At 52.3% G+C, this 23,752-nt stretch overlaps 1 protein-coding gene and 18 non-coding genes across 19 annotated transcripts; 8 read left to right on the forward strand and 11 right to left on the reverse strand.

Annotated features, from left to right (window-relative positions):
* Positions 1-475: 475 nt before the first annotated feature.
* On the forward strand, positions 476-1,474 carry LOC148664142 (zona pellucida sperm-binding protein 3-like). Its single transcript, XM_088633054.1, has 4 exons — positions 476-579; positions 659-833; positions 911-1,028; positions 1,227-1,474. The coding sequence occupies exons 2-4, from the start codon at positions 709-711 to the stop codon at positions 1,374-1,376; spliced, it is 393 nt and encodes a 130-aa protein (XP_088489180.1). The 5' UTR covers positions 476-579; positions 659-708; the 3' UTR covers positions 1,377-1,474.
* Positions 1,475-4,019: 2,545 nt separating this feature from the next.
* Positions 4,020-4,091, forward strand: trnah-gug (transfer RNA histidin (anticodon GUG)). Its single transcript has one exon. It is a non-coding gene; the product is annotated as a tRNA-His (tRNA).
* Positions 4,092-4,665: 574 nt separating this feature from the next.
* trnav-aac (transfer RNA valine (anticodon AAC)) lies at positions 4,666-4,738 on the reverse strand. Its single transcript has one exon. It is a non-coding gene; the product is annotated as a tRNA-Val (tRNA).
* A 109-nt stretch (positions 4,739-4,847) lies between these two features.
* Positions 4,848-4,920, reverse strand: trnaf-gaa (transfer RNA phenylalanine (anticodon GAA)). The gene has a single exon. It is a non-coding gene; the product is annotated as a tRNA-Phe (tRNA).
* Positions 4,921-5,926: 1,006 nt separating this feature from the next.
* trnad-guc (transfer RNA aspartic acid (anticodon GUC)) lies at positions 5,927-5,998 on the forward strand. Its single transcript has one exon. It is a non-coding gene; the product is annotated as a tRNA-Asp (tRNA).
* A 621-nt stretch (positions 5,999-6,619) lies between these two features.
* trnav-cac (transfer RNA valine (anticodon CAC)) lies at positions 6,620-6,692 on the reverse strand. The gene has a single exon. It is a non-coding gene; the product is annotated as a tRNA-Val (tRNA).
* Positions 6,693-7,386: 694 nt separating this feature from the next.
* On the forward strand, positions 7,387-7,458 carry trnah-gug (transfer RNA histidin (anticodon GUG)). Its single transcript has one exon. It is a non-coding gene; the product is annotated as a tRNA-His (tRNA).
* A 574-nt stretch (positions 7,459-8,032) lies between these two features.
* Positions 8,033-8,105, reverse strand: trnav-aac (transfer RNA valine (anticodon AAC)). Its single transcript has one exon. It is a non-coding gene; the product is annotated as a tRNA-Val (tRNA).
* A 109-nt stretch (positions 8,106-8,214) lies between these two features.
* Positions 8,215-8,287, reverse strand: trnaf-gaa (transfer RNA phenylalanine (anticodon GAA)). The gene has a single exon. It is a non-coding gene; the product is annotated as a tRNA-Phe (tRNA).
* A 1,717-nt stretch (positions 8,288-10,004) lies between these two features.
* trnav-cac (transfer RNA valine (anticodon CAC)) lies at positions 10,005-10,077 on the reverse strand. The gene has a single exon. It is a non-coding gene; the product is annotated as a tRNA-Val (tRNA).
* Positions 10,078-10,771: 694 nt separating this feature from the next.
* On the forward strand, positions 10,772-10,843 carry trnah-gug (transfer RNA histidin (anticodon GUG)). The gene has a single exon. It is a non-coding gene; the product is annotated as a tRNA-His (tRNA).
* Positions 10,844-11,417: 574 nt separating this feature from the next.
* trnav-aac (transfer RNA valine (anticodon AAC)) lies at positions 11,418-11,490 on the reverse strand. Its single transcript has one exon. It is a non-coding gene; the product is annotated as a tRNA-Val (tRNA).
* A 109-nt stretch (positions 11,491-11,599) lies between these two features.
* trnaf-gaa (transfer RNA phenylalanine (anticodon GAA)) lies at positions 11,600-11,672 on the reverse strand. Its single transcript has one exon. It is a non-coding gene; the product is annotated as a tRNA-Phe (tRNA).
* Positions 11,673-12,678: 1,006 nt separating this feature from the next.
* Positions 12,679-12,750, forward strand: trnad-guc (transfer RNA aspartic acid (anticodon GUC)). The gene has a single exon. It is a non-coding gene; the product is annotated as a tRNA-Asp (tRNA).
* Positions 12,751-13,371: 621 nt separating this feature from the next.
* On the reverse strand, positions 13,372-13,444 carry trnav-cac (transfer RNA valine (anticodon CAC)). Its single transcript has one exon. It is a non-coding gene; the product is annotated as a tRNA-Val (tRNA).
* A 694-nt stretch (positions 13,445-14,138) lies between these two features.
* Positions 14,139-14,210, forward strand: trnah-gug (transfer RNA histidin (anticodon GUG)). Its single transcript has one exon. It is a non-coding gene; the product is annotated as a tRNA-His (tRNA).
* A 574-nt stretch (positions 14,211-14,784) lies between these two features.
* Positions 14,785-14,857, reverse strand: trnav-aac (transfer RNA valine (anticodon AAC)). The gene has a single exon. It is a non-coding gene; the product is annotated as a tRNA-Val (tRNA).
* A 1,188-nt stretch (positions 14,858-16,045) lies between these two features.
* On the forward strand, positions 16,046-16,117 carry trnad-guc (transfer RNA aspartic acid (anticodon GUC)). The gene has a single exon. It is a non-coding gene; the product is annotated as a tRNA-Asp (tRNA).
* A 1,141-nt stretch (positions 16,118-17,258) lies between these two features.
* On the reverse strand, positions 17,259-17,330 carry trnae-uuc (transfer RNA glutamic acid (anticodon UUC)). Its single transcript has one exon. It is a non-coding gene; the product is annotated as a tRNA-Glu (tRNA).
* Positions 17,331-23,752: the final 6,422 nt, after the last annotated feature.

Raw genomic sequence — 23,752 nt, forward strand, 5'->3', positions numbered from 1 at the left:
CACCCGAGGAGTGGCTGTGTGGTGTGACTCCAGCAGGATGTACGTGAGGGTCAGTCGGCTCCTGTTCGGCTTCAGCTGTCGGCCATCGGAGGTGACCTTGGGCAACTGCAGCGTCAGCCGAACCACACGCGGTTACTTCTACTTCATCTACGGGCTTCACGAGTGCGGCACCGAGCGATCGGTAAGCGGGTCTTCATCTACAGGCAGTGTATCGACGTGAGCTGTAGGGCCAGTATCGGGGTTGCCTTTCCTGGGAATATCCCTTCCTCTGTGACCCTGCAGGTTGTCCAGGGCCGCCTGGTGTACTCCAACACTCTCCGCTATGCCCCGCCCTCCTCCAGTGCACCTGTGCATCGCTTCATTCCCTTCTCTGTGCCGTCAAGTGCTCCTACAACAGGTAGGCAGGGCTCTGCTGCTGCTGAGAAGCTGCTGGGAAAGTGTCCAGAAGCCCCTCATCCCCTCTGTCCTGCAGGTTCCACTACTCCTACAAGGTTGGCTATGTCCCCACGTGGGCCAGGAGAAGGACCTTCTTCAAGGACCTGAAGAACAAGCACAGCTTTGTCCTGCTCACCACCAACTGTAAGCTCCTTGAGCGAGTGGCTCCACCTGCCTGCAGGGGGTGCTGTGTGCAGGTGTAATGCTGCCTCTCTCTCTCCAGCCCGCTGGGTCCGGCTCTCTCCCAAGGATGAGTACTTCCTGGGTCAGCCCATGTACTTCCAGGCCACTGCCTACTTTGCCACAGCGGAGCAGAGGCTGTACATCCACTCGTGTTACGTAACGGAGAAACCAGACCAGCACTCCCAGCCCCGTTTCCCCGTGGTCGACAACTTGGGGTACGGCCCCTTCTGGGAGGGGAAGTGGGCAGGAGGCCTGAGAGCCTGCAGGGGTTCATCCTTATCCTTGTCCCCAGGTGCATGGTGGACAGCAAGGCAGATGGCTGCCTGTCTAGGTTTGTCCCCTCCAAGCAGAAGGATGTGCTCCGCTTCACAATTGATGCCTTCCTCTTCCAGAAGAAGCTGTCCAGGAAGGTACTGCTCTCAAAGGCTGCTCAGCCTTCTCGCTTTACTGATCCATTGTCTGCTTTTTCATCCGTGATCTAGATGTGAACCAGACTGTGGCAGCTGTAGTGCCTAGAGCTGCCAGCTTGCCTTCACTGATGGCAGAAGGTCCTTCTCTGTCCCTCTATTGGCCTTGATCCCTTAATGCTGTGACCTTCCTTCTTGTAGCATGAAGTGACTGAGCTGTACATGCACTGTGTCATGGCTGTGGCTCCTGCTAAAGCAACACCAGGGACCAAGTCCTGCACCTACAACAGGGAGGCTAAGAGGTACTTCTGCAAGGAGCCTGCTGAGGGTGCTCTGGGACATGCCAGGTGAAGGCCTCACCTGTCCTCCTCTCCTCCAAGTGGGAGGAGCTGTATGGTGACCATGAGGTCTGTGCCTGCTGTGAGTCCAGGTGTGCTGGCAGTTGGAATGAAGGTGGGTCTGGTTCTCTATCCCTTGTGGATGCATCTCTGCCCAAGAGACAACCATGCTTGGACAACTGAGGAATGATCCTGTGCTGGACAAAGGGACTGTTTAGATGAGTAGCATCACTGTGGGTCTCTGGGTATAGCGGATCCCTCACTCCTGGGTGCTGCTTGTCCACGGGTACCAGGAGCCTGGTGACCAGCAGTCGGGTGGCTGTGGCACCAGTAGAAGCTCCTCTGGATGTGGGAGCTGACTGGACTGAGGATGAGGAAGGAGACCCTCAGAGCTCCAGTGAAGATGCTGAGAGCACCAGTGAAGATGTGGAGGGAGCAGATGACTTTGGAGATGTTGGCCAGTGGACAGGTAGGGTCTGGCAGGAGGAGCTCCTGTAGGGGTTTGTTCTCCTTCTTCCTCCCCAGGTGCCTGAATGAAGGCTCCAGCCTGGCCCTTGTGACTCTTGCCTCCACTCGCCTTGTAATGGCAACATCTCAATAAAGCTGTGAAAGACCCTTCTGCCTGCCCTTGTTTCTTTATGGTTTATAGGTTTGAATGGGGTGGAGGAATTCAAGGGAAGTGAGACCCATTAATCAATGGAAGTATTTGTGGGGATTCCCCTTTTAAGAATGCTTCCCATATTGCTGCCAATGAGGACTGAAAATGGCTGGAGTAATAAAGTGTTGTACTGGGGGAAGATGGCCGCACTATTCCTAGGGCAGGGCAGTGTGCCTTTTTTTACTGGGGGAGAGACAGAGGTGTTCAATATAGTGGAAATCCTCCCGTTTCCGAGAGGGGTAGTGCTTGAGGAGTGTGAGTTGCTACTGTAGTGCCCAGTAAGAGTGAGATCTGGTGTCCTATTCTAGGCTGCACAAACTGACTAAAAGAAACACAAGGAAGGGATTGTCAACAGGGGCTTGGTATAAAGTAGGCCTTCCCTTCCTTAGCAGAGGAACAATACTGGTGCGTGAACATCAGTGAATAATGGTGCAGTTAGAATCTCTGAGGTCTTGTCTTATGGGTGTTGGTTTCACAGTAGTGGTATTGGACAGTCACGGGAAGTATTAGGAGTGAGACTGGAGATCCCAGTACTTGACTGGGACGACAGGTGTTCACAACCACCTCTACCAGCAGCACAGACTGTGTAGATTGAGACTGAACGCTTACTACACAAAGCCTCTCCACTGTTTCAGTGTCCCATGTCATGAATTTCAAGTGAATCCTCGTCTCCCTTTGTGACTACCTATAATTTGCACAAATCCTGCTGGCCCACTAACACTGTTAATTTTTAGCCCTACTGCAATGCCCTATTAACGCTTCAAGGATTTAGGCTAAACTATTTTATATAATGGTTCCAAAGGTGGCTTTGCAAAGCACTTGAAACAATTACAAATATTACAATAAGAATACACAGGATAAAACAATTCCAATAGACAGAGGAGACCATGAATGGTGGTACTAAGGAAAGTAGAAGCAGAGGGGTAAAGAATGGAACCAGTTCAGTAAAGGCTCTTCTACAGAACAAGGTGTTGAGTCTGAATTTGAAGGAGTTTAGGGAAGGTGACTCTGCTACCCTTGGGGAGAGAGTTCCAGAGCTTGGGAGCATAACAGGAGAAGGCCCTGTCAGCCATACAGTGTAGATGGGCTTGGGGGACAGTTAGGAGACCAGAATAAGAAGAGCGAAGGTGGGGAGTAGGGTGATAATAGATCAAACTGCTACTGAGGTGCAACTGAAATGTGACGGCATGTTCTACAATTTATGCAAGAAAGGGTAATGGTAGGCTTTTATGGACCGTTGGTACAACAGAAGTGCTCAAGGATTTATTTCTAATATTGAGGACAATGGGTTATATACCCATCGTTCTTACCAAAGGATCAGAGACCTTTTGCTATATAAAAAGACTCCTTTCCACCACTAATTTATACAGGTTTGGTTCATTTGGGTTTTATCAGTTAAACATTTGAGTGAAGTCATTGTCCTGCTCGCGGCCGAGCCCGACACACGGTACCATCTGGTTTCTGTCGCTGGGCGCTCACCCTGCGCTCCATATGGGTCCTAATGCCCCAGTATACGGTAGTAGCAATTTCCCTAAGGAAACAAATACTCCACATTAGTCTGAATGCCACATTCTTCATTGGTCCCATTACATCACAGAAAAACAAAACTACTCACTCTTTAATCTCGTCTAATCCAAGACGCACCAAATATCACAGTCTTCTTTTAACACGCGTGCTCTGATTCCTCTATGTACCAGAAATGACAACGGAGGAGCCGAGAGATCATTTCAGCATTTCGCGCCTGAACGGAAAACACAAATGACCAACTTGGAATAACTTGCTTTTGACGCTTTTCAAAGCGTCCTTTGTGCACTACGACTGCGCCACCAAGCAAACTACATAAATATGAGAAAACACGCAAGAGAGTTGTCACTCAGAGTGTCGAAGGGTCGATGTATACTGGGGCTCAGTTGAAATGCAACGTCAGGACTTTTCCGAATTATGTCACACGAAGAGAGCACAGCCCTTTCCGCCCTGCCGCGTGTGTCTCGGTAACTCGCTGTGATCGTATAGTGGTCAGTACTTTGCGTTGTGGCCGCAACAACCCCGGTTCGAATCCGGGTCACGGCAGAATAGGGGCGTCTGCTTTTACTACTCGCACGAATGAAGGCAAAAAAAAGCCAATCGACGTGAACGAACGGCGCTTTACAGAGGAGTACTGCCTGACTGGATCGTTGATGAACGACAGAGGCCACTCCGACCTCTTCTCGGTTTTCTTCAATGACTTACTAAGGATCTTCTTCACATTCGCCCATGCAGGGGAAGCCAGTTACACCAAAGCAAACGCAGGAAAGTGCATTTCAAGCAGAGACCAGGAGGGACTTGTTTACACCGAGAGTGGGCGGAGAATGGAACAATGCGCCCAGCCCTGTTGCTGGAGCCGATTCTTGATGAGCTCTTGGGCTCACTAAGAGGCCCCCGCTGGATGCTAATCTTTCTGTTGTTCTTGCAGGTCCTGCGCTGCTTTTGAGCCGACAGAGCTCGACCTGGTCTGTCGGCACAGCCCAATTGCAAATGATCGGCTCCGCGTACAGAAGGAACGTGCGTTTGGTACAAGAGTGCACGAAGGCACCGGAAATACATTGGGAACAAATGACCGGTCGCTCAAGACCTCTGTGAAGTACAGGAGCGTGCAAAACGAGGCTGTTTCCGCCCGGTCTCGAACCGGGGACCTTTCGCGTGTTAGGCGAACGTGATAGCCGCTACACTACGGAAACCTGTAGGGACTGCTGCTGGTGTCTCGCTTGCGTTTCGGGCTGAGAAAGGGACGCGTCACTTTAGGCAGGTGGCGCTGGAGAGAGGAACAAAGGGCGCGATGAAACAAAATGCCAGAACCCGGGATCGAACCAGGGACCTTTAGATCTTCAGTCTAACGCTCTCCCAACTGAGCTATTTCGGCAGTGCGCAAAGCCCACAGCCACCTGCTCCAGCCTTCCTGTGTTGTGGCATGAGCGCACCAAGAGTAGCGGGAGAGTGTTGCAGGAACGTCACTCAGAAGGAAAGCCACCCAGCTGCGCCCTCTGAGCTCTGTCCAGCGCATCTTCCTCGCATGGACTCCTGCCTGCGACGGGCAGGAAACAATTAGCAAGAACAGAACGACACCCCATGGGTGTCTCATGACCGCACCTTAGGTTGTGACACGTGCAGGTGTGAGGGGTTGCCGGGCTACTTTGGAGCAGAGCTTGGGCGGAGGGGGGGCGGGAAAGCAGACAAAGAGGTGACACCTCAAGGTCTGCACGATCAGGCTTCCGCTCGATAAGCTACTGGACACACCCGCCCCTCCTCACACAGACCGTGGAAAAGCCCCCGAGTGGGAGGGCTCGCTCTTCCTCCCAGGAGCTCTTGGACACGACGCCCAGACAGGGCGCGGGGAGCCGCCGCCTGCAAACACGGCTCCAGGCAGGACTCCACTCCGCAGGAGCCGCAGAGCAGAGGAGATGAGGGCAGCTTAGCTCCTGTGCAGAGACCTGAGCTGTTGTTGCTGTGGATGCTGTCTTTTCTGCACTCGGGGTAGGAGTGAATGTTGAGTTGCACTTAGAAATGAAGCAGAGCACTTCAACGGCACGGGTGTGTGTGTGTGTGCGCCCTGGTGATTCTGGGAGACAGATCGAACCTGGACTAAAAGAGAGGGGGCTTAGCCCTCTTCCATTTGCTAGTTCAAAGTTGTACAACCCCTTTGTATCTGCTAGGCGGCGCAGTCGTCGTGCACAAAGAACACTTTGAAAAGCGTCAAAGGCAAGTCATTCCGAGTTGGTCGTTTGTGTTTTCCGTTCAGACGCGAAATGCTGACATGATCTCTCGGCTCCTCGGTTGTCATTTCTGCTCCGTAAAGGGATCACAGCACGCGTCGGCTTCCAGCATGCTGGGTCGGGACACGATGCCGGGGATTGGAGAGAGCGATGTCTTCCTCGTTAGTATAGTGGCAAGTATCCCCGCCTGTCACGCGGGAGACCGGGGTTCGATTCCCCGACGGGGAGTAGCTTTTCTTTCACCTCCTTAGAGAAATGACTGCCTTTCACTTCTCTGTTTTCTTTCACAGCGTCGTGCACCTTTTCATTGCTCTCGCTTTCAGAGCCTCCGCACGGCAGTCGACTCGACATCAGGAAGCACATTGAAGTGAAAGCAGGAAGCGCTGCGACATGCACTGTGCAGATCCCGCCACACTAAGAGGTGAGTGGGTCTGTTCGATGCACAAAGAACGCTTTGAGAAGCGTCAAAGGCAAGTCATTCCGAGTTGGTCGTTTGTGTTTTCCGTTCAGACGCGAAATGCTGAAATGATCTCTCGGCTCCTCGGTTGTCATTTCTGCTCCGTAAAGGAATCACAGCACGCGTCGGCTTCCAGCACGGTGGGTCGGGACACGATGCCGGGGGTCGGAGAGAGCGATGTCTTCCTCGTTAGTATAGGACCTGTCACCTGTCCCCACCTGTCACGCGGGAGACTGGGGTGCATCAGGACGCGCCTTGAAGTGAAAGCAGGATGCGCTGTGACATGCACTGTGCAGATCCCGCCACACTAAGAGGTGGGTCCAGTGGGTCTGTTCGATCACAGCGCTAGGCGAATCCCCAATCCCCTTTTGTGCCTGGCGACAAAAGATGTCTGTTTCCGCCCGGTTTCGAACCGGGGACCTTTCGCGTGTGAGGCGAACGTGATAACCACTACACTACGGAAACGGTGGTAAGACGTGCCCAGCGGCCCAGCGCTGAGCTTCGCCAATGCGATTTAGCTGCTTCCAGTGCCTTTATTGGAGTGCGCTGATGGACCGTGCTCTCTCTCCAGAGACCAGCACGCCTGTCATGGACGGAGCAGGAAAGGCGGCGCCACATTCTACAGCCCTCTCCACGCAATCGACGAAATCGGGCTACTGAAGTGGAGAAAATCGCCTCTCCAGAAAGTGCAAATATCATCTTGGAGACTATAAATCCTATTGCCGAAGGTCAGCCCTGTCTACCAGAGTAACCCTCCCACAGCGATGATCAGCTCGTCTCACACGCGAGAAGTTTCGGTTGGAAACAAGCGCCCCCTCTTCTCGCACGTTTTGCACGTTCGAGTAGTTTTAATGCGGCTCTTTCGTACACGGTGCTGATCTTTTGGAAAGCAGGAGGCAAAACCGAGTCGAACCGCCTGGGTGAAAACCAGGAACCCTAACCGCTAGACTATATGGCAGCGAACAACCATGCTGTTCACGGCATCAAGCAAGCAAACTACATAAATATGAGAAAACACGCAAGAGAGTTGTCACTCAGAGTGTCGAAGGGTCGATGTATACTGGGGCTCAGTTGAAATGCAACGTCAGGACTTTTCCGAATTATGTCACACGAAGAGAGCACAGCCCTTTCCGCCCTGCCGCGTGTGTCTCGGTAACTCGCTGTGATCGTATAGTGGTCAGTACTTTGCGTTGTGGCCGCAACAACCCCGGTTCGAATCCGGGTCACGGCAGAATAGGGGCGTCTGCTTTTACTACTCGCACGAATGAAGGCAAAAAAAAGCCAATCGACGTGAACGAACGGCGCTTTACAGAGGAGTACTGCCTGACTGGATCGTTGATGAACGACAGAGGCCACTCCGACCTCTTCTCGGTTTTCTTCAATGACTTACTAAGGATCTTCTTCACATTCGCCCATGCAGGGGAAGCCAGTTACACCAAAGCAAACGCAGGAAAGTGCATTTCAAGCAGAGACCAGGAGGGACTTGTTTACACCGAGAGTGGGCGGAGAATGGAACAATGCGCCCAGCCCTGTTGCTGGAGCCGATTCTTGATGAGCTCTTGGGCTCACTAAGAGGCCCCCGCTGGATGCTAATCTTTCTGTTGTTCTTGCAGGTCCTGCGCTGCTTTTGAGCCGACAGAGCTCGACCTGGTCTGTCGGCACAGCCCAATTGCAAATGATCGGCTCCGCGTACAGAAGGAACGTGCGTTTGGTACAAGAGTGCACGAAGGCACCGGAAATACATTGGGAACAAATGACCGGTCGCTCAAGACCTCTGTGAAGTACAGGAGCGTGCAAAACGAGGCTGTTTCCGCCCGGTCTCGAACCGGGGACCTTTCGCGTGTTAGGCGAACGTGATAGCCGCTACACTACGGAAACCTGTAGGGACTGCTGCTGGTGTCTCGCTTGCGTTTCGGGCTGAGAAAGGGACGCGTCACTTTAGGCAGGTGGCGCTGGAGAGAGGAACAAAGGGCGCGATGAAACAAAATGCCGAAACCCGGGATCGAACCAGGGACTTTTAGATCTTCAGTCTAACGCTCTCCCAACTGAGCTATTTCGGCAGTGCGCAAAGCCCACAGCCACCTGCTCCAGCCTTCCTGTGTTGTGGCATGAGCGCACCAAGAGTAGCGGGAGAGTGTTGCAGGAACGTCACTCAGAAGGAAAGCCACCCAGCTGCGCCCTCTGAGCTCTGTCCAGCGCATCTTCCTCGCATGGACTCCTGCCTGCGACGGGCAGGAAACAATTAGCAAGAACAGAACGACACGCCATGGGTGTCTCATGACCGCACCTTAGGTTGTGACACGTGCAGGTGTGAGGGGTTGCCGGGCTACTTTGGAGCAGAGCTTGGGCGGAGGGGGGGTGGGAAAGCAGACAAAGAGGTGACACCTCAAGGTCTGCACGATCACAGCTCTCCGCCGCCCCAGGCTTCCGCTCGATAAGCTACTGGACACACCCGCCCCTCCTCACACAGACCGTGGAAAAGCCCCCGAGTGGGAGGGCTCGCTCTTCCTCCCAGGAGCTCTTGGACACGACGCCCAGACAGGGCGCGGGGAGCCGCCGCCTGCAAACACGGCTCCAGGCAGGACTCCACTCCGCAGGAGCCGCAGAGCAGAGGAGATGAGGGCAGCTTAGCTCCTGTGCAGAGACCTGAGCTGTTGTTGCTGTGGATGCTGTCTTTTCTGCACTCGGGGTAGGAGTGAATGTTGAGTTGCACTTAGAAATGAAGCAGAGCACTTCAACGGCACGGGTGTGTGTGTGTGTGCGCCCTGGTGATTCTGGGAGACAGATCGAACCTGGGCTAAAAGAGAGGGGGCTTAGCCCTCTTCCATTTGCTAGTTCAAAGTTGTACAACCCCTTTGTATCTGCTAGGCGGCGCAGTCGTCGTGCACAAAGAACACTTTGAAAAGCGTCAAAGGCAAGTCATTCCGAGTTGGTCGTTTGTGTTTTCCGTTCAGACGCGAAATGCTGACATGATCTCTCGGCTCCTCGGTTGTCATTTCTGCTCCGTAAAGGGATCACAGCACGCGTCGGCTTCCAGCATGCTGGGTCGGGACACGATGCCGGGGGTTGGAGAGAGCGATGTCTTCCTCGTTAGTATAGTGGCAAGTATCCCCGCCTGTCACGCGGGAGACCGCAGTTCGATTCCCCGACGGGGAGTAGCTTTTCTTTCACCTCCTTAGAGAAATGACTGCCTTTCACTTCTCTGTTTTCTTTCACAGCGTCGTGCACCTTTTCATTGCTCTCGCTTTCAGAGCCTCCGCACGGCAGTCGACTCGACATCAGGAAGCACATTGAAGTGAAAGCAGGAAGCGCTGCGACATGCACTGTGCAGATCCCGCCACACTAAGAGGTGAGTGGGTCTGTTCGATGCACAAAGAACGCTTTGAGAAGCGTCAAAGGCAAGTCATTCCGAGTTGGTCGTTTGTGTTTTCCGTTCAGACGCGAAATGCTGAAATGATCTCTCGGCTCCTCGGTTGTCATTTCTGCTCCGTAAAGGAATCACAGCACGCGTCGGCTTCCAGCACGGTGGGTCGGGACACGATGCCGGGGGTCGGAGAGAGCGATGTCTTCCTCGTTAGTATAGGACCTGTCACCTGTCCCCACCTGTCACGCGGGAGACTGGGGTGCATCAGGACGCGCCTTGAAGTGAAAGCAGGATGCGCTGTGACATGCACTGTGCAGATCCCGCCACACTAAGAGGTGGGTCCAGTGGGTCTGTTCGATCACAGCGCTAGGCGAATCCCCAATCCCCTTTTGTGCCTGGCGACAAAAGATGTCTGTTTCCGCCCGGTTTCGAACCGGGGACCTTTCGCGTGTGAGGCGAACGTGATAACCACTACACTACGGAAACGGTGGTAAGACGTGCCCAGCGGCCCAGCGCTGAGCTTCGCCAATGCGATTTAGCTGCTTCCAGTGCCTTTATTGGAGTGCGCTGATGGACCGTGCTCTCTCTCCAGAGACCAGCACGCCTGTCATGGACGGAGCAGGAAAGGCGGCGCCACATTCTACAGCCCTCTCCACGCAATCGACGAAATCGGGCTACTGAAGTGGAGAAAATCGCCTCTCCAGAAAGTGCAAATATCATCTTGGAGACTATAAATCCTATTGCCGAAGGTCAGCCCTGTCTACCAGAGTAACCCTCCCACAGCGATGATCAGCTCGTCTCACACGCGAGAAGTTTCGGTTGGAAACAAGCGCCCCCTCTTCTCGCACGTTTTGCACGTTCGAGTAGTTTTAATGCGGCTCTTTCGTACACGGTGCTGATCTTTTGGAAAGCAGGAGGCAAAACCGAGTCGAACCGCCTGGGTGAAAACCAGGAACCCTAACCGCTAGACTATATGGCAGCGAACAACCATGCTGTTCACGGCATCAAGCAAGCAAACTACATAAATATGAGAAAACACGCAAGAGAGTTGTCACTCAGAGTGTCGAAGGGTCGATGTATACTGGGGCTCAGTTGAAATGCAACGTCAGGACTTTTCCGAATTATGTCACACGAAGAGAGCACAGCCCTTTCCGCCCTGCCGCGTGTGTCTCGGTAACTCGCTGTGATCGTATAGTGGTCAGTACTTTGCGTTGTGGCCGCAACAACCCCGGTTCGAATCCGGGTCACGGCAGAATAGGGGCGTCTGCTTTTACTACTCGCACGAATGAAGGCAAAAAAAAGCCAATCGACGTGAACGAACGGCGCTTTACAGAGGAGTACTGCCTGACTGGATCGTTGATGAACGACAGAGGCCACTCCGACCTCTTCTCGGTTTTCTTCAATGACTTACTAAGGATCTTCTTCACATTCGCCCATGCAGGGGAAGCCAGTTACACCAAAGCAAACGCAGGAAAGTGCATTTCAAGCAGAGACCAGGAGGGACTTGTTTACACCGAGAGTGGGCGGAGAATGGAACAATGCGCCCAGCCCTGTTGCTGGAGCCGATTCTTGATGAGCTCTTGGGCTCACTAAGAGGCCCCCGCTGGATGCTAATCTTTCTGTTGTTCTTGCAGGTCCTGCGCTGCTTTTGAGCCGACAGAGCTCGACCTGGTCTGTCGGCACAGCCCAATTGCAAATGATCGGCTCCGCGTACAGAAGGAACGTGCGTTTGGTACAAGAGTGCACGAAGGCACCGGAAATACATTGGGAACAAATGACCGGTCGCTCAAGACCTCTGTGAAGTACAGGAGCGTGCAAAACGAGGCTGTTTCCGCCCGGTCTCGAACCGGGGACCTTTCGCGTGTTAGGCGAACGTGATAGCCGCTACACTACGGAAACCTGTAGGGACTGCTGCTGGTGTCTCGCTTGCGTTTCGGGCTGAGAAAGGGACGCGTCACTTTAGGCAGGTGGCGCTGGAGAGAGGAACAAAGGGCGCGATGAAACAAAATGCCAGAACCCGGGATCGAACCAGGGACCTTTAGATCTTCAGTCTAACGCTCTCCCAACTGAGCTATTTCGGCAGTGCGCAAAGCCCACAGCCACCTGCTCCAGCCTTCCTGTGTTGTGGCATGAGCGCACCAAGAGTAGCGGGAGAGTGTTGCAGGAACGTCACTCAGAAGGAAAGCCACCCAGCTGCGCCCTCTGAGCTCTGTCCAGCGCATCTTCCTCGCATGGACTCCTGCCTGCGACGGGCAGGAAACAATTAGCAAGAACAGAACGACACCCCATGGGTGTCTCATGACCGCACCTTAGGTTGTGACACGTGCAGGTGTGAGGGGTTGCCGGGCTACTTTGGAGCAGAGCTTGGGCGGAGGGGGGGCGGGAAAGCAGACAAAGAGGTGACACCTCAAGGTCTGCACGATCAGGCTTCCGCTCGATAAGCTACTGGACACACCCGCCCCTCCTCACACAGACCGTGGAAAAGCCCCCGAGTGGGAGGGCTCGCTCTTCCTCCCAGGAGCTCTTGGACACGACGCCCAGACAGGGCGCGGGGAGCCGCCGCCTGCAAACACGGCTCCAGGCAGGACTCCACTCCGCAGGAGCCGCAGAGCAGAGGAGATGAGGGCAGCTTAGCTCCTGTGCAGAGACCTGAGCTGCTGTTGCTGTGGATGCTGTCTTTTCTGCACTCGGGGTAGGAGTGAATGTTGAGTTGCACTTAGAAATGAAGCAGAGCACTTCAACGGCACGGGTGTGTGTGTGTGTGCGCCCTGGTGATTCTGGGAGACAGATCGAACCTGGGCTAAAAGAGAGGGGGCTTAGCCCTCTTCCATTTGCTAGTTCAAAGTTGTACAACCCCTTTGTATCTGCTAGGCGGCGCAGTCGTCGTGCACAAAGAACACTTTGAAAAGCGTCAAAGGCAAGTCATTCCGAGTTGGTCGTTTGTGTTTTCCGTTCAGACGCGAAATGCTGACATGATCTCTCGGCTCCTCGGTTGTCATTTCTGCTCCGTAAAGGGATCACAGCACGCGTCGGCTTCCAGCATGCTGGGTCGGGACACGATGCCGGGGGTTGGAGAGAGCGATGTCTTCCTCGTTAGTATAGTGGCAAGTATCCCCGCCTGTCACGCGGGAGACCGGGGTTCGATTCCCCGACGGGGAGTAGCTTTTCTTTCACCTCCTTAGAGAAATGACTGCCTTTCACTTCTCTGTTTTCTTTCACAGCGTCGTGCACCTTTTCATTGCTCTCGCTTTCAGAGCCTCCGCACGGCAGTCGACTCGACATCAGGAAGCACATTGAAGTGAATGCAGGAAGCGCTGCGACATGCACTGTGCAGATCCCGCCACACTAAGAGGTGAGTGGGTCTGTTCGATGCACAAAGAACGCTTTGAGAAGCGTCAAAGGCAAGTCATTCCGAGTTGGTCGTTTGTGTTTTCCGTTCAGACGCGAAATGCTGAAATGATCTCTCGGCTCCTCGGTTGTCATTTCTGCTCCGTAAAGGAATCACAGCACGCGTCGGCTTCCAGTACGGTGGGTCGGGACACGATGCCGGGGGTCGGAGAGAGCGATGTCTTCCTCGTTAGTATTGGACCTGTCACCTGTCCCCACCTGTCACGCGGGAGACTGGGGTGCATCAGGACGCGCCTTGAAGTGAAAGCAGGATGCGCTGTGACATGCACTGTGCAGATCCCGCCACACTAAGAGGTGGGTCCAGTGGGTCTGTTCGATCACAGCGCTAGGCGAATCCCCAATCCCCTTTTGTGCCTGGCGACAAAAGATGTCTGTTTCCGCCCGGTTTCAAACCGGGGACCTTTCGCGTGTGAGGCGAACGTGATAACCACTACACTACGGAAACGGTGGTAAGACGTGCCCAGCGGCCCAGCCCTGAGCTTCGCCAATGCGATTCAGCTGCTTCCAGTGCCTTTATTGGAGTGCGCTGATGGACCGTGCTCTCTCTCCAGAGACCAGCACACCTGTCATGGACGGAGCAGGAAAGGCGGCGCCACATTCTACAGCCCTCTCCACGCAATCGACGAAATCGGGCTACTGAATTGGAGAAAATCGCCTCTCCAGAAAGTGCAAATATCATCTTGGAGACTATAAATCCTATTGCCGAAGGTCAGCCCTGTCTACCAGAGTAACCCTCCCACAGCGATGATCAGCTCGTCTCACACGCGAGAAGTTTCGGTTGGAAACAAGCGCCCCCTCTTCTCGCACGTATTGCACGTTCGAGTAGTTTTAATGCGGCTCTTTCGTACACGGTGCTGATCTTTTGGAAAGCAGGAGGCAAAACCGAGTCGAACCGCCTGGGTGAAAACCAGGAACCCTAACCGCTAGACTATATGGCAGCGAACAACCATGCTGTTCCCGGCATCATGCAAGCAAACTACATAAATATGAGAAAACACGCGAGAGAGTTGTCACTCAGAGTGTCGAAGGGTCGATGTATACTGGGGCTCAGTTGAAATGCAACGTCAGGACTTTTCCGAATTATGTCACACGAAGAGAGCACAGCCCTTTCCGCCCTGCCGCGTGTGTCTCGGTAACTCGCTGTGATCGTATAGTGGTCAGTACTTTGCGTTGTGGCCGCAACAACCCCGGTTCGAATCCGGGTCACGGCAGAATAGGGGCGTCTGCTTTTACTACTCGCACGAATGAAGGCAAAAAAAAGCCAATCGACGTGAACGAACGGCGCTTTACAGAGGAGTACTGGCTGACTGGATCGTTGATGAACGACAGAGGCCACTCCGACCTCTTCTCGGTTTTCTTCAATGACTTACTAAGGATCTTCTTCACATTCGCCCATGCAGGGGAAGCCAGTTACACCAAAGCAAACGCAGGAAAGTGCATTTCAAGCAGAGACCAGGAGGGACTTGTTTACACCGAGAGTGGGCGGAGAATGGAACAATGCGCCCAGCCCTGTTGCTGGAGCCGATTCTTGATGAGCTCTTGGGCTCACTAAGAGGCCCCCGCTGGATGCTAATCTTTCTGTTGTTCTTGCAGGTCCTGCGCTGCTTTTGAGCCGACAGAGCTCGACCTGGTCTGTCGGCACAGCCCAATTGCAAATGATCGGCTCCGCGTACAGAAGGAACGTGCGTTTGGTACAAGAGTGCACGAAGGCACCGGAAATACATTGGGAACAAATGACCGGTCGCTCAAGACCTCTGTGAAGTACAGGAGCGTGCAAAACGAGGCTGTTTCCGCCCGGTCTCGAACCGGGGACCTTTCGCGTGTTAGGCGAACGTGATAGCCGCTACACTACGGAAACCTGTAGGGACTGCTGCTGGTGTCTCGCTTGCGTTTCGGGCTGAGAAAGGGACGCGTCACTTTAGGCAGGTGGCGCTGGAGAGAGGAACAAAGGGCGCGATGAAACAAAATGCCGAAACACGGGATCGAACCAGGGACCTTTAGATCTTCAGTCTAACGCTCTCCCAACTGAGCTATTTCGGCAGTGCGCAAAGCCCACAGCCACCTGCTCCAGCCTTCCTGTGTTGTGACATGAGCGCACCAAGAGTAGCGGGAGAGTGTTGCAGGAACGTCACTCAGAAGGAAAGCCACCCAGCTGCGCCCTCTGAGCTCTGTCCAGCGCATCTTCCTCGCATGGACTCCTGCCTGCGACGGGCAGGAAACAATTAGCAAGAACAGAACGACACCCCATGGGTGTCTCATGACCGCACCTTAGGTTGTGACACGTGCAGGTGTGAGGGGTTGCCGGGCTACTTTGGAGCAGAGCTTGGGCGGAGGGGGGGCGGGAAAGCAGACAAAGAGGTGACACCTCAAGGTCTGCACGATCAGGCTTCCGCTCGATAAGCTACTGGACACACCCGCCCCTCCTCACACAGACCGTGGAAAAGCCCCCGAGTGGGAGGGCTCGCTCTTCCTCCCAGGAGCTCTTGGACACGACGCCCAGACAGGGCGCGGGGAGCCGCCGCCTGCAAACACGGCTCCAGGCAGGACTCCACTCCGCAGGAGCCGCAGAGCAGAGGAGATGAGGGCAGCTTAGCTCCTGTGCAGAGACCTGAGCTGCTGTTGCTGTGGATGCTGTCTTTTCTGCACTCGGGGTAGGAGTGAATGTTGAGTTGCACTTAGAAATGAAGCAGAGCACTTCAACGGCACGGGTGTGTGTGTGTGTGCGCCCTGGTGATTCTGGGAGACAGATCGAACCTGGGCTAAAAGAGAGGGGGCTTAGCCCTCTTCCATTTGCTAGTTCAAAGTTGTACAACCCCTTTGTATCTGCTAGGCGGCGCAGTCGTCGTGCACAAAGAACACTTTGAAAAGCGTCAAAGGCAAGTCATTCCGAGTTGGTCGTTTGTGTTTTCCGTTCAGACGCGAAATGCTGAGATGATCTCTCAGCTCCTCGGTTGTCATTTCTGCTCCGTAAAGGGATCACAGCACGCGTCGGCTTCCAGCATGCTGGGTCGGGACACGATGCCGGGGGATGGAGAGATCGATGTCTTCCTCGTTAGTATAGTGGCAAGTATCCCCGCCTGTCACGCGGGAGACCGGGGTTCGATTCCCCGACGGGGAGTAGCTTTTCTTTCACCTCCTTAGAGAAAGGACTGCCTTTCACTTCTCTGTTTTCTTTCACAGCGTCGTGCACCTTTTCATTGCTCTCGCTTTCAGAGCCTCCGCACGGCACACGACTCGACATCAGGAAGCACATTGAAGTGAAAGCAGGAAGCGCTGCGACATGCACTGTGCAGATCCCGCCACACTAAGAGGTGAGTGGGTCTGTTCGATGCACAAAGAACGCTTTGAGAAGCGTCAAAGGCAAGTCATTCCGAGTTGGTCGTTTGTGTTTTCCGTTCAGACGCGAAATGCTGAAATTATCTCTCGGCTCCTCGGTTGTCATTTCTGCTCCGTAAAGGAATCACAGCACGCGTCGGCTTCCAGCACGGTGGGTCGGGACACGATGCCGGGGGTCGGAGAGAGCGATGTCTTCCTCGTTAGTATAGGACCTGTCACCTGTCCCCACCTGTCACGCGGGAGACTGGGGTGCATCAGGACGCGCCTTGAAGTGAAAGCAGGATGCGCTGTGACATGCACTGTGCAGATCCCGCCACACTAAGAGGTGAGTGGGTCTGTTCGATCACAGCGCTAGGCGAATCCCCAATCCCCTTTTGTGCGTGGCGACAAAAGACGTCTCTTTCCGCCCGGTTTCGAGCCAGGGACCTTTCGCGTGTGAAGCAAATGTGATAACCACTACACTACGGAAACAATGGTAAAACGTGCCTAGCGGCCCAGTGCTGAGCTTTGCCAATGCAATTCAGCTGCTTCCAGTGCCTTTATTGGAGTGCGCTGATGGACCGTGCTCTCTCTCCAGAGACCGGCACGCCTGTCATGGACGGAACAGGAAAGGCGGCGCCACATTCTACAGCCCTCTCCACGCAATCGATGAAATCGGGCTTCTGAAGTGGAGAAAATCGCCTCTCCAGAAAGTGCAAATATCATCTTGGAGACTATAAATCCTATTGCCGAAGGTCAGCCCTGTCTACCAGAGTAACCCTCCCACCTCCTGCAGCAATGATCAGCTCGTCTCACACGCGAGAAGTTTCGGCTGGAAACATGCGCCCCCTCTTCTCGCACGTTTTGCACGTTCGAGTAGTTTTAATGCGGCTCCTTCGTACACGGTGCTGATCTTTTGGAAAGCAGGAGGCAAAACTGACACGTTCCCATACCGGGAATCGAACACGGGCCGCCTGGGTGAAAACCAGGAATCCTAACCGCTAGACCATATGGGAGCGCACAGCCCCCCTGTTCCGGGCATCATGAAAGCAAACTACATAAATATGAGATAACACGCAAGAGAGTTGTCACTCAGAGTGTCGAAGGGTCGATGTATACTGGGGCTCAGTTGAAATGCAACGTCAGGACTTTTCCGAATTATGTCACACGAAGAGAGCACAGCCCTTTCCGCCCTGCCGCGTGTGTCTCGGTAACTCGCTGTGATCGTATAGTGGTCAGTACTTTGCGTTGTGGCCGCAACAACCCCGGTTCGAGTTGGGGTCACGGCAGAATAGAGGCGTCTGCTTTTACTACATGCACAAATGAAGGCAAAAAAAAGCCAATCGATGTGAACGAACGGCGCTTTACAGAGGAGTACTGCCTGACTGGATCATTGATGAACGACAGAGCTCTTCTCGGTTTTCTTCAATGACTTAATAAGGATCTTCTTCACATTCGCCCATGCAGGGGAAGCCAGTTACACCAAAGCAAACGCAGGAAAGTGCAATTCAAACAGATACCAGGAGGGACTTGTTTACACCGAGAGTGGTCGGAGAATGGAACAATGCGCCCAGCCTTGTTGCTGGAGCCGATTCTTGATGAGATCTTGGGCTCACTAAGAAGCCCCCGCTGGATGCTAATCTTTCTGTTGTTCTTGCAGGTCCTGCGCTGCTTTTGAGTCGACAGAGCTCGTGCTGGTCTGTCGGCACAGCCCAATTGCAAATGATCGGCTCCGCGTACAGAAGGAACGTGCGTTTGGTACAAGAGTGCATGAAGGCACCGGAAATACATTGGGAACAAATGACCGGTCGCTCAATACCTCTGTGAAGTACAGGAGCGTGCAAAACGAGGCTGTTTCTGCAAGGTCTCGAACCAGGAACCTTTCGCGGTTAAGGCGAACGTAATAGCCGCTACACTACGGAAACCTGAAGGGATCGCTGCTGGTGTCTCGCTTGCATTTCGGGCTGAGAAAGGGAAGCGTCACTTTAGGCAGGGGGCGCTGGAGAGAGGAACAAAGGGCGCGATGAAACAAAATGCCGAAACCCGGGATCTTTAGATCTTCAGTCTAACGCTCTCCCAACTACGGACACGGTAAGAATACATGCCCAGTGGCAGTGAGTATTCAACCTCATTGCATTACTGCTCCTAACCAGTTGATATCAATTTAATTCCTAAGGGTTATGTACTTGTTTTGAGTATCTAATGTAGAAGTTGTAAACAAGTTCAATTACGATGCAGTCTAAATGAATGATATACCGAACTTATGTCCTTTTGATATGTGTAACTCTTTGTAACTGAATGAATGTATATCTTTTGTATTCTTATAACCCTTACGATAAGATCTGTTAGGTTTACATGCATATTCTATATATTAATAAATGTATCCTCTTGTATTAGTACCTGTATGAGTGTTGTTTGAGTTTTATCGCATGGTTGGATTCTAAGACCATTAAAAGAATCAATTTTGTGATTTACTGCCACAAAAATAATTGTACCAGTAAATGCCCAAACCCCTACAGAACTGGTGCCTCGTGAAAGCACACTACAACAGTGTGTGATCTCATGTCCCAGCCTGAGGAGCAGACAGCTAGCCTAGCTGTCTCTCAATAATACTAATAATACAGTGTGTGATTCCCTGCCCCAGTCAGAGGAACAGAAAGTGAGCCTGTCTCTCAATAATAATACAGTGTGATCTACTGTCCCAGCCTGAGGAACAGACTGTGAGCCTGTCTCTCAATAATAATAATACAGTGTGTGACCTCCTGTCCCAGCATGGGGAACAGACAGTAAGCCTCTCTCAATAATAATAATAAATTATGTGATCTCCTGTCTTAGCCTTAGGAACAGACAGTGATCCTGTCTCTCAATAATATTAATCCAGTGTGGGATGTCCTGTCCCAGTCTGAGGAACAGACAGTGAGCCTGTCTCTCAATAATAATACTACAGTGTTGGATCTCCTGTCCCAGCCTGAGGAACAGTGAGCCAGACTCTCAATAATAATAATAATAATACAGTGTGATCTTCTCTCCCAGCCTGGGGAAAAGACCGTGAGCCTGTCTCACAATAATAATAATACAGTGTGTGATCTCTTGTCCCAGCCTGAGGAACAGACAGAGAGCCTGTCTCTCAATAATAATACAGTGTGTGATTTCCTGTCCCAGCCTGGGGAACAGTGAGCCAGATACTCAATAATAATACAGTGTGTGATCTCCTCTCCCAGCCTGGGAAACAGTGAGTCAGACTCTCAATAATTATAATACAGTGTGATCTACTGTTCCAGCCTGAGGAACAGACAGTGAGCCAGTATCTCAATAATAATAATACAGTGCGTGATCTCCTGTACCAGCCTAAGGAACAGACAGTAAGCCTCTCTCAATAATAATAATACAGTATGTGATCTCCTGTCTTAGCCTGAGGAACAGACAGTGATCCTGTCTCTCAATAATAATAATCCAGTGTGGGATGTCCTGTCCCAGTCTGAGGAACAAACAGTGATCATGTCTCTCAATAATAATAATATAGTGTGGGATCTCCTGTCCCAGCCTGGGGAACAGTGAGCCAGACTCTCAATAATAATAATAATACAGTGTGATCTACTGTTCCAGCCTGAGGAACAGACAGTGATCCTGTCTCTCAATACTAATAATACAGTGTGTGATCTCTTGTCCCAGCCTGAGGAACAGACAGAGAGCCTGTCTCTCAATAATAATAATACAGTGTGTGATCTCTTGTCCCAGCATGAGGAACAGACAGTGAGCCTCTCTCTCAGTAATAATAATACAGTGTGTGTGGCAGGCGCACGACGCAAGCTTGCGTAGCGATCTGCCGGTCTGGTGTTATGCAAATGAGGCCGAATTGCGTCCCGGGACATGCTGCGAATGCGCATTGGCGACTGCAGATGTGTAGAAAACGGCGCGCTCGTTTTCTCGTTTTGCCCACCCTTTTGAGTGTTAGTGTGGCGTGTGAGTGTGCGAAAGAGTGGGCCCAGCAGGAGGCGGTGGTGTGCGGGGCGAGGAGCTGGCCTAGGCTGCGCGCTTTGTGCTGTGGGTGCGGGCCGCTTGCAGGGGCTTGTACAGCTCATACTTACCTGGCAGGGGAGATACCTTGATCAGCCTGTAGGGGGAGTAGTTGCATTGTTTTCTTGTTTTGTGGAAGCGGTGTTTGTTTTGCAGTTCACGAAATGGCAACATTTGGATCCCGCAAGAATGCTGTGCGTTTTGAGCTTTTGGATGACCTCTTCATGGATCGTATGCAGTTCAGCAGAAAAGTGTTGCAGAAGGAACTTGGCTTTGAACCTCGGCACATGGATTTCATCTTCGCTCTCCCAGGTCAGAAAGCATTTGAGGTTGTTTTTACTACCTATTCTCTGTTTGAACAATGTGTGGATGTGTTTGAGGCAAAAAGAGGGAAAGTTCCTGCCCTTGATAAGATCAACTTGCAGCCTCTGACACAGAGAGAGAGGAAAACGATGCATGTTGTTATGTTCTCTGAACTGGCAAAGACGGAGGACATTCACACCTGGCTTAACCAGTACTGCACAGTCCACCATGGAACTGAGGTTAGAGATGTTGACGGTATAAAAACAGGAGCAAGGAAATTCGAGGTTCGCTTGCTACCGGACAATGTAAATGGAGGCTTAAGGCACCTGCCCTCTACAATCCAGCTGGGCGCCTGCAATGGCTATGTTTTTTATGTGGAACAACCAAAGGTGTGTCGGCGCTGTGGTGCTGTGGGACACCTGGCATCATCCTGCACTGTGAAATGCTGCAAGACCTGTGGCAAACAGGGACATTTAACCTCTGACTGTTCAATGCTGCCAAAGTGCAATTTATGTGGCTCGGAAGGACACGTTTTTAAGAACTGCCCTCACGCCTACGCCAATAAACTCAAAATGAGAAAGGATGAGGCAGTGCTTGTTTCAGCCAAACCGGCCCAAAAAGCCAAAGCAAACAACAAGTCAAACAAAGAACCGTTGTTGGACAAAGACTCTCAGCCTCCAGCCAGGATCAGTCCTGCTGTGGCTCCGGGGCCGGTGGAAAAGAAATCCACTACGCCCCCACAACCGCAGACTACACCAGACAAGCACGAGGGTTTGAAAACCCCCGAGAACAGCGAGGACCCCTCCCCCACTCCTGCTCCTCAGAATGAGGGCCAGTGTGGGGCCCCCCGGTGGAGCGGGTCCAGCGAGGATACCCAGGATTCAGCGGAGCTGCTTTTCTCAGACTCTGCAAGTGCTACAGATGTCCTCCTCTCTTCCATCCAGTCCATCACAGAGGATCTGCAGCAGCTGGTGGGTGAGGGGGAAGAGGAGACTGGTGCATCGGCTGCACCCCTTTCCCCTCAGTGCTCTTGGACTTGAGGAAAGGAAAAAATGACTCTGTTTTTCCTCCCCCGAGCGAGAAGGAAGGAGAGCATGGTGATGGGGACAGCTGGAACCCCTCCACCCCTCCCTCTACCCCCTTCCTTGAAATGGACTCGCTTTTACTGCTGCCACCCTGATGAAGGCTCATTCAGAGGATGGCTGGCAGGAAATTGGTAAGAAGAAAAAGAAAAAGAAGAAGGTAACAGGTGAGACAGAAGAGAAATGTGTTTTGTAAAGACTGGTTCTACTTTCTTATGTAATATGGCTCTAAACATAATTTCTCTTAACACCAGAGGTATCAATGACAGAGTTAAATGCCAGTCTGTCTTTGATTACCTCCAGCAGAGAGAGGGAGATGTGTTGATGTTGCAGGAGTGTGCTTTAGCCTATCAAGAGAGGTATAAAAGCTTTGAAGATAGGTGGGATAAAGGGCCTTCTGTTTGGTCAGGGGACAATAACAACAGAGCCTCTAGTGTGGCCATTCTTTTCAAAGGATGGGCTTTCAAATTGAAAAGTATTCAGAGGGTCATAGATGGCAGGTTGCTGTGTGTGGATGTCGAATGGGGGACCGTTAACCTTCGGCTAATCAATGTGTATTGTCCTACTGACGTGGGAGGAAGGGTGGAGCTACTCAAAGCACTCTCTTCCCTATTGTTATGTAGCACTGACGTGATAGTGGGAGGGGATTTTAATTGTATCTTAGAGCACACAGACAGGCAGTCTAGTCTCCAGAATTGACTATTGCTTTGTCTCACAGAGAGTGAAAGTTCTTGGGGTCACTCTTCAGCCTGTCTTCTTCTCAGATCATCAGGTTTTAGGGTGTAGAGTGGAACTCCAGGGCGGGACTGTCTTTGGCCCAGGCCTCTGGAAACTCAACACAAAGCTGCTAGAGAACGAGGGGGTAGTACCCCGCTACAAGGAGAAACTATCACAGTGGCTGTCCTTGCAGTGTCTGTACGGGTCAATAGGAGAGTGGACCAAGAAAAAGAGGCAGCTGCAGCGTCTCTACACGATGCTGCACAGTGGCTTCGATGTGCTCGAGGATATCACCCTTTTAAAAAAGGACATCCAGAGCAAAGCCGAAGAAAGTAGTCGAGGAGTGCTGTTAAGAAGCAGAGTGCAGTTCTTGGAAGAAAATGAGAAGTGTACTCGCTTGTTTTTCAGGAAAGTGGTAGGCTCCAAGTCTGTCATGGAAAGTGTAGTTGATGAGGAGGGATGAGAGAGAACAGAGCCGAGTACTATCCTCTCCTGCACCGAGGCCTTCTACTCAAGACTGTACAGCTCTACAGAGGTAAAGGATGAAGAAATTCATTTTTTTACCTCAAAGCTAGAAAACGTTTTGAGTGAAGAAGATAGGGAAGTACTTGAGGGGGATTGGACAGTAGAAGAGCTGAGAGGCTATGGAGAGCTTACAGAAGGGGAAAACTCCGGGTGCTGACGGGCTCCCTAAAGAATTTTATTGCACCTTTTGGGATCCGCTTCAGGATCCGCTACTGCTCCTATTCGAGGAAAGCTATAAGACAGAATTGCTGCCTGACTCCTTAAGAGAAGGCACTATCTCTCTTGTTTAAGAAAGGAGCAAAGAATGACATAAAGAACAGGAGACCCCTCAGCCTGTTAGGCGTGGACACTAAGATCCTGTTCAAAGCCCTTTTCCTGCGCCTACAAAATGTAGTGGCCTCACTGGTAGGGAAAGAACAGACTTGTGGGATAGCAGGACGCCTGATGAGCGACAACCTGGCCTTGTTGAGGGATGTCTGTCTGTACTCAGAGGATCGCTCCCTCCCTCTGTGCATTTTAGGTGTAGACCTAGAAAAGGCCTTTGACCGCCTAAACCGGCAGTACTTAACATCGGTACTTGAGCACATGAAGTTTGGCCCCATCATGAGAAAGTGGCTTAACCTGCTGAACACAGGTAGCAACAGCAGAGTAATGGTTAATGGCAATAGATCACGCCCTTTTGAAGTCTGTTCAGGGGTGAGGCAGGGCTGCCCATTATCCCCCTTGTTATTCGTTTTGGTTATGGAGCCCTTAGCCTGTGCCTTGCACAAGGATCAGGTCATTAATGGGATACC

The sequence above is a fragment of the Lepisosteus platostomus genome, chromosome 5, assembly GCF_059453375.1.
Source record: "Lepisosteus platostomus isolate fLepPlt1 chromosome 5, fLepPlt1.hap1, whole genome shotgun sequence".
NCBI lineage: Eukaryota > Metazoa > Chordata > Actinopteri > Semionotiformes > Lepisosteidae > Lepisosteus > Lepisosteus platostomus.